The sequence below is a fragment of the Microchirus variegatus genome, assembly GCF_963457635.1.
Source record: "Microchirus variegatus genome assembly, chromosome: 12".
Classification (NCBI taxonomy): domain Eukaryota; kingdom Metazoa; phylum Chordata; class Actinopteri; order Pleuronectiformes; family Soleidae; genus Microchirus; species Microchirus variegatus.
This window is the reverse complement of record NC_139813.1, coordinates 17,304,371-17,313,133: the sequence shown is the minus strand read 5'-3', so window position 1 is coordinate 17,313,133 and position 8,763 is coordinate 17,304,371. Positions and strand designations below refer to the sequence as shown.

The following is an 8,763-nucleotide window of genomic DNA, read 5'->3' as shown; positions in this document are numbered from 1 at the left end:
AGGTGGCTCTAGCAGAAAACACTGGTACAATTAAGGCTGTTTTTCTGGATTAATTTCATTGTTCTCTCATCAAAGGTCAAAATGTCTCCTGTGGGGGAAATAATCTGACCTCTGACATTGTGTTTTGATAGATTAAGGTACAAAGCACTTAAAGGTTTTACATTATGGAATAAAAAAATTAAAGGGTAAGAAAAGTGACCAGTTCTGGACATGAACAAAAGTTTAATCAAGATTAAATATATGCCCCAAAAAGATCTTGCAACTCAGAAGAGATCCAAACAAGTCAAAGCAATACAAAAAGAACGATGAGCTTCTCTCTCTCTCCCCGTCTCTGCCATGTCAATACACTCTTAATAGTTTTATACTCGGTATGAATTTTGAACTTTCATTCGCCTTAGAAATTCATACATCTCATTCACCATATATTTCTTACAGTGCATTTAATTCTCACGATAGCCTTCTTTCCACGTCTAAAAACCCCCCCCTACATAAACTCATTTGTAGAATTATTTACATACAAGGCCTGAACAGGTCAACTCAAACCCTTCTGGTGAGCAATTAGAAATAAAAGTAAAAACAAACACGTCACAAGATGGGAACTTACATGAATGTTACGGTTTCGGTCGAAGCCAAATGCGGTGGCATTATATTACAGAATTTACTGAACGGACAAGGACGCATGAGCAGCCTAATTAAATAATATGATAACCTGACACATTTAGCGAGGACAACTTGAAAGATATTCCATCGATCCGTCTTTTCAGTTTGGTTGCAAACATACATACATTAAAAGAAAGAAAAAAAATGTACAAATACAGTGTGATAAAGTGACACCAAATGCCTGATGCCCACTGAAGACACTTCCCACTCAACAAACCATTGCTCAGAGTCAGACAGGGCACAGTTGATACAGCACTGTCCCATAATGCACCTGGGTGGTACATAGAAACATGCATATTCAATGAGAAACAGAATGAATCTAAAGTATGGCATGGAAACATGGAAAAAAAAAAGAAAAGAAAGATGTCATAACTGAGTTAATAAGAAAACCACGTCACCCAAGACATTTAGAAATCTACATCCTCTTAGATCATTCACAATACAATTTCTGAGGTGACAAGTAGAGTCGATTCATTCCAGGAAGAACAAAAACAAACATAACCAAAATCCCAGCACTGTATATTCGTTTTTTTGAGCGCAGCAGAGATGTAACAGTGTGTCATGACCTCCAAAAACATTTACGATTAGGTGTTACTTGTGCATCAGCACTGAGAACAGCAACAAAAAAAAAAGTGATTTAAAAACAACCCCCCCTGACAATAATGCTGTGTTTCCATATTATATGATGAGCAATTTACCACTGAGGTTTTAAAGAAGCATGTTTTTTTTGCGAAAAAAAATGACATCCTCACACACAAAAAATGTTTTTAGTAGAGCGGGAGAACAAATATTTATTATGTAATTTATTTTTTTTAAACTGTTACTGCATCACATACTGAGCAGAAGTCTCACAGCCATACTTAAACTCATGTACATGTTGTTTTAAACTCCCCCAATTCACCCCCGTTACTTCATTTAAGAGCGTTACCTAAATCCTGCGGCGACTCATCGTCTGTCCTTCATACGTTTTGGCAGTAAATAAACACAGTGTCGTTCAAATTGTGTCAAAGGAACGAAGGTGGAATTCACCCCTGAAAGAAAGAGCACTTCGCTTTCACTACGCTGATCCCGTCAGCTCTTCATATATGCTATGGTAGCTGGGAAAGAGAATAAAGGACTGCGGTTTAAAAACAACAAAAAAGGATGCTTAAGTGTGCGTACCCTGGTGTCTGTAAAGTGTGACCAAAAGACCTCTGTTGAACTTCGGGGTATAGTGTTTTGAAGCACATTCTCGATATAATCTGATTTTCAACCAATGTCTTGTGTTCTTGTGGGTTTTAACAACCGCCATTACCGTCAGTCAGGAATCGCTTAGCTCACAGAGAAGTGGAGTTGCCCTGGTTTCCCGTCATTGAAAAAAAGCTCGCTCAGGGCAGGAGGCGGCCACAAGGCCACGTTGGACAGTGGTGGGCTGAGGTGGAGACATAAGAGGAGCCCAGGGTGAAAAGTGGTAAAATACTATTATGTGAGCGCAGCAAGGACAGGGTTGGTGAATATACAACAGGAATACACACTTCCTCTTCCAAGGGCTCGATGACAGGGGGGTGTATCTTGAGACACACTTACACATAAAGTACAAACATATTAGTCGAATCTCCAGACGGGGGCTTTAGATGTGCCTCTTTGTCACCCTCTGGTGGGGTTTGTCCAGAATACATCTGGTGTCACATTCTCCACACACACACACACACATACAGGCTGCCACCAGACAGATCTTCACTAACACACACACACACACGCGCACACACACACACACACGCTCCTTGGCTCCCCTGTGTCTGTATTCAGGCTTATCTGGTGTAGTAGACTCTGTAGTAAACACTCTTGGAGCGCCAGAGTGAATAGGAGTTGTCGAACTTGAGCAGGTAGACTCCGCGCCCGGGGTACTGGTGGCTGCCAGCGTACACCTCCTCATGACAGTCTCGCCGGTACACCGGCACTATCTCATCCACCTGGGGCTTCCCAGCCTCCTTCTTTGCCTTCTCCTCCTCGTTGGGAGGTTCCCCTGCAGACACAAGGACAGTGTGTGAGGTTGGGGGAAGAATGCAGGAGGCACACATGACATGATACACAAGGCTCTTTGTAACAGCTTATCTACAACTATAGAATACTATTATTAACAATAACACCTCGGATTTTAGTGAGCCACAGGAGCAAAAGACAACTTCCCTGTCCCTATCACTTCCTGTTTAGGTAAGGTCGCAGGTAAGGTGTATGTACGCCTTACGTCAAAGTTGGTGTGTAATCAGATAACCATCTGCAGTGATAGTGATGCAAATAGAAAATAATGAAATGTTTCCTTACATTGATTTACAAAGATTAGAGAACACAGTGAATGCACGGCTTACAGGGGGATCTACATTACCATATTTGTGTATTTTTTTTCTATCATCATTGCAATGTGCAGTCAGTTTGAACCTCACACTAACAAGATATAAAAAGCGGTTTACTATTTATTTATTTTGAGGAAAAACACCCTTTATTCTCAAGAATTCTCATTGCATACTGAAGATTGAGGCACGAGTCGAACAGCGTTTTATAGCAAAACACCATTGAAATTGACAGAGTTTTATGATGAAATTATAGATGAAATCAACAGTGTAATGAATAACAAAGAGTTTGGAAAGACTACATCACTGCCAACAAAAAGCCCAATCAGGATCTTCCTCTTTTTCTAAGAGGAGCACTGAATGTTTGACAATGGTGGAGGCAAATTGTGAGCACGAGATAAGATTGATTATTCTCTTCTTACCGTTCCATAAGCAAAGAAGAGAAATTGACATACCTTTACACAAGTCCTTTGAATGGAAAAGTCAATAAACACCATGACTTAGCTTAGCAAATAATGTGGTACTACCGTATCCATATAGCAAATAGTTAAATGGTTATTTACAGATCTTAATCTTCACTTATGTTGTAAAAAACGTCTGTACTGTACACACTGCTGGCTTATAATCACCCATACTTTGCAGCTGCTCCTCACCTTCCTCGTCCTCATCCTCGTCACTGGACTCGGACACGTGCACGCTGACAGAGGCGGAGGCCGCATCCGTCCACTCGAAGAAGACGCCAAAGCCGATGTCGTAATAGTCCGTGGCAAACTCCCAGAACAGGTAGGAGCCCTCCTCGTGGGTGGGGACGCGCACCGTCACCACCTCGCCGCGCCCCACCGTGATCACACTGTCGGCGTCCTGACGGATTTTCTCCTTGAAGTCCTTGATCTGTGGCCGTGTCCACATGGAGGGAGCAGCTATGACTGGTGGCGAGTCGGCTGTTGTTAAGGAAAAAAGAGATTATTTTAAATCAGCACTAGATTTATTACAATCCACCTTAAGGCTGTGTAATAGCAAGGATCTGGTGACATAATACATAACACAATACAAGAAAGACAATACAATACAATACACTGGTGTACATATTGGGATAATATAAGGAAGTTGATATATAGTATCCCCCCCCCCAGCAACATTCTATTTTAGAAAATAATCTCAGAGTAGAAATAACAATGTCATATGAATAAAGGATTTTCTCTTCCTAGTTAGAAGTGGAAAGAGTCAAATGTCCAAAAGCCTGATGCCAAATACAGTCGGAGGCTTAAAAACACAAAATCACTATCAGAAAAATCATTGTAAAGATGATTTCCATATTGATAACTTCAAAAATTAATAGTGTCGGGGTATGAAATATAGTAATTATAGATATGGCAAACATCTTTTCCCAAATCTTTGTTTTCGATAGAGTCAGTCAGCATGACTAAGGATAGATGTTGTTCACATTAGTTTGTTTACTTTTCAGGATGTGTGCCAACAACTGCACTCCAGGTCAACATTACACAAGTCAGTATCGGTTATGTAGGGCACAAACCTAATAAAGGTCCATTCTCTGAGACTTCCTCTGCCGGCTCGGGCTCGGGCTCTCGATCCATGCTCTCGGAGAACGAGTCTAATTGGGCTCCATTGATGGTAGGTGCTTCCCCACCAGGAGGCGACGAAGATGCACATAAAGGCCCAGCTGCTGAGGCGGCAACGTGTTCGCCGCTGTTGAAGTTGCAGGAGTCAAGAGTCCCGTGCATACAGTCAGCCTGCTGCTGTTTCTGCAGGGCGGCCTGAGACGGAGGGGGAAAGACAACGGCCGTCAAGTCAAAACACCAAAACCAAACGCCAAAAATGTTATGTTTTCAACCCCGGTTGGGCTGAGCTTGTTTATGACTGAATCCATTATCATGTCACTAATTCATACACACTGGACCTATAGTTTTTAAAAGAAAATGTCCAATTCTAAAAGAATTAGGGTTTGTCAACAAAGACATCCATCCTACCTGTTGCTGGGCCAGTTGAACCTGGTAGAGCTGCTGCATGTACTGCTGATAATGCTGTTCCTGGAGTTGACGGATAAGGCCCAGCTGTTGCTCTGGGCTGTTTGGGTATTGCTGAGCAGCATACTGTTGGAACTGCACTGCTGTCTGAGCATTCAGCGCTGCCATTATCTGTTGTCTGGGTAAAACATGGACAGAGTAACGTTTTGTCGATGAGGATAGAGACATAAATAAAAGGAGAGGAGACTGAGCCGAAAATAGAATACTGCAGTTTTTCTTTAGACAGGTAGACAAGAAGAGTGAGTGTGACAACTCCAACTGATGATGGCACTTTACAGTGTCAAGAAAGTGTGACGATTATGTAATAGTGCTGAAGTTAAAAAGAAAAAACACAATATTCAAACACACAGGTACACATACTTCTGCTGCTCAATCCGTAGCCTCTCCTCCTCTGCCTGTCTCCTCTCCTCTTGCTCTCTCCTCAGCCTTTCCTCTTCCTCAAGCCTCCGCCTCTCCTCCTCCTGTCTTTGTCGCTCCCTCTCCTCCTCTTCCCTCCTCTGGCGCTCCTCTTCCTCTTTCCTGGGAAAGAAAAAAAAAGACACGAAGGACATTAGAAGTGATGCAAACGATCTATTCATATGCATTGTATGATACAATAAATGTCCTGAATTTGAATTTCAGTCTGTGTTTAGACACTAGCAGAGGGAGCCGCAGCTGTTACCTTTTCCTCTCCTGCTCCTCCCTCTCTATCTTGTGTGAGATGACGTAGGGTGCAAAGAGGTTACAGCATTTATTAAGCAGTTGGACAAACTCCACCATGGCATCCTCCTTCTCCATGTTGCCCAGGGAGGCCCACTCTTTCCTGCACACAGAGCGAGGTGGAAGTGAGGACAGATAAGCGAGGCAGCAGGGGGAAACTGGGTTCAGCCATTAAATAATGCATTTGCTTTGCCCTGATGTTTCACAAGAACAGCAGGGCAAACATAGCAGGAAATCAATTAAATAAAGATTAACCCGTGAACACGACATGAATGTGGTGCAGTACGACCGACTTTTAAATTAATAAATACATAAAAAGCAATAAGAGGTAAATGTACTTTTATCTACAGTTCTTTCTTTCTTTCCTGAGACACAACTAAACTTCTAGGGTTCAAAGGTCACAGATACACACATGCAGTGGTTTGCTGGTGTTACCTGCGGTCATTGCCTAAGACGTCAAAGAAGCCGACCTCTGGCGAAGCATCGGGATTATAAGGGCCCAGCAGCACCTGTTTGTGGAGAGCCACCAGTCGAAGCTTCTCCTCGTAGGTCGGGTGGAAAGCTTTGCCATCTTTATCTGAGAGGAACAACATGGAAGTAATAAGTTTTGTTTCATTTACGTTTTAAATTCCTACTGTGAAAAATGCTTAATTAAGTAGCTTACATGCTGATTTTGCGAATACAGTGCAGAGTAGAAACATTTGCACTGTGTTCTGGACAGTCTATTTAGCTTAAATTAAGGACAGCAGTCACCTGATTATATTATGTTAAGTTTTTTTGTTAAAGCTAAGATGAGATACAAACAACATGTATGCCAAGCTCCAATGACTAAATAAACATTGCATTAAATTGTAACACGTGAGCCACAGCATAAAACACTACTAGCGTTTGAATAAACACTGCTGGTTTAAATACATGCATATCTTTTAAAGAGGATTTTATGGACTCTGCTCAATAAAAAGTGACTTTTCAGTCATTCATGGAGCACGCCCTCTTCACCAGTAGAGTAGAAGCAGCATGGGAGTGGTATGGTTAGGAGGAGGTGACAGTGGGGCAGTAAAATAAGACAAGGGCCAGGACTAAGGATCAACTTTATTCACAGATCGACTTCCTCCAGCGCAGAAGGAAGAGTACGATTTGTGTTGCAGACTAAACTGACAAACAAGCTCTCTTCCGACAACAGTAGTGGCAGGGTGTGTTTTCCTAAACAAAACAGAATGTGCCACCATCCAGATAGGACGCTTGGAATCTTACATTGCCACTCTAGCATTGGCTACTGTACTGAGCAGTTGCAGGACAAGTTGGATTACTCTGCTGAAACCCAAAGAAATGCACAAAGAAGGGAGATGACTTGAAGCAGGCCACACACGTACATTAGCATGAATTGCCTGGCTTGTTTTACCCTCAAGCTATGCAAACATATTTTGTTGTTTAAAGTTCTTGGTAAAGGAATTCACTTCCGTATGCGGCTACAAAGGTATTATTAGCTCCCTGAAAACCCTACATAATTTGACATCCATGGTTACATCACATATAAACAAAACATTGAGACTGAAAGATCTTTTCCAAGGGTGACATGGCCAAAAAGTCAGCAGCACACATCATACATTTTGTATGCATTTATTTCTGATAGGAGACACATCTATCCAGATAGAGACCACCAGTTCCCTCTATTTGTACAGAATAGATCCAGACTGCCATCATGTTCGGCAGGAGACTCCTGGTCCCACAACAGAAGTCCACTTGTGTACCGTCTCTTACAGACTATAAGACTATGCTTGCCAACGTGGAGGTATGTAAATATATCTACACATTTCATATGGCATTTTTGTCACCCTATGACACGACCTCGACCCCTTTTTAATATCCGAATAAAATAAACACATTTTCACGTTTTTCTTTGCAGATATGACGTTTCAATTCTCCGTCTCCGGTTTCTGCTGTCAATGCTCTGTGTCTCATAGTGACCTCGGTCACTTCTGCGCTCTAAAGTTCAATTAACTGCTCGAATTATCACAAGAAACAGCGACCAAGCAGCTTGTTAGCTTAGCTATGTGGCTAATTTAACATTACGGCTGACAGCAGCGACAGCAGCAGTCCAGGCTGTGACAGGTAGCGGCTAATGTTAGCAACATGCTAACCTCAACCACCGAAGTGAGCAGTTCGCCTGACCGTTTAACGCTCGGTACCGATTCAAAGCTGCGCTCCTGAGGTGCACCTGTGGTATTATAGCATATATATGTATACAATACCTTTGAAAAATTTCAGGGCCAACCCGTACAGCTCTTGTAAGGGAAAGCCCCATTTCCTCTCTAACGCAGATTTAGCAGTCTCTCCATCTTCGCCCTCAACGGCTCCCGGCGTCTCGGTTTGGGGCTCCGCGGTTTCGGTGACCGGCTCTTCGACCTGGCCCTGGTCACCCTCCGAGTCAGGACTGAGGGTGAGGCCGTCGATGGAAACTTCGAGCCGGCTAGATGTAGCACTGTCGAGGTCGCCGCTCTGAACCTCTGTCGCCATCATGTAGACTGTCAGCTGAAGCGGCCACGTACCTACTTCCGGCTGGTCTTAGCGGAAATTCCGGGATACTCTTCGTTCGCCCCGAAGTAAATAATAATGACGCTTTGTCGTATTTTTGAGTTGGAACTGTTTTATAACCTGAAACGTTTTGTGTGTTTATTCTATTTTGAGTGTAACGTGATATATATGTGATTGTGTATGACTACAACTGACTTGCCATAAGTATATGTGAAGGCATCTTGAATTGCCCCTAATTAAAGACACGTATACTGTCTTTTCCATATATTAAATAGCCAAAACAACGTTACAAATGTATGTGACTGGACTTGTGACTATTCCAAATCATGCGGTAAATATCTCCATGCTGGAAACAGCGACAATCATCATAAATGTGGATTTCTATTATCCAGTTGTAGGCGTCTTCTTTTCCCACGTATCCCGCCCACAGCGCCCACTAGCGGCAACAAGTGGTAACAACATGTCAATCTCAACTGAATGAAATTTACCCTCAT

General features: G+C 42.6%; 1 protein-coding gene across 1 annotated transcript; it reads right to left on the bottom strand.

Moving 5' to 3' along the window:
- Positions 1-248: 248 nt before the first annotated feature.
- Positions 249-8,254, bottom strand: acbd3 (acyl-Coenzyme A binding domain containing 3; the record flags this gene model as incomplete). The annotated part of the gene is made up of 8 exons (XM_083898437.1): positions 249-2,665; positions 3,644-3,931; positions 4,525-4,765; positions 4,979-5,153; positions 5,396-5,554; positions 5,697-5,837; positions 6,170-6,311; positions 7,987-8,254. The coding sequence occupies 8 exons, from the start codon at positions 8,252-8,254 to the stop codon at positions 2,451-2,453; spliced, it is 1,629 nt and encodes a 542-aa protein (XP_083754563.1). The 3' UTR covers positions 249-2,450.
- Positions 8,255-8,763: the final 509 nt, after the last annotated feature.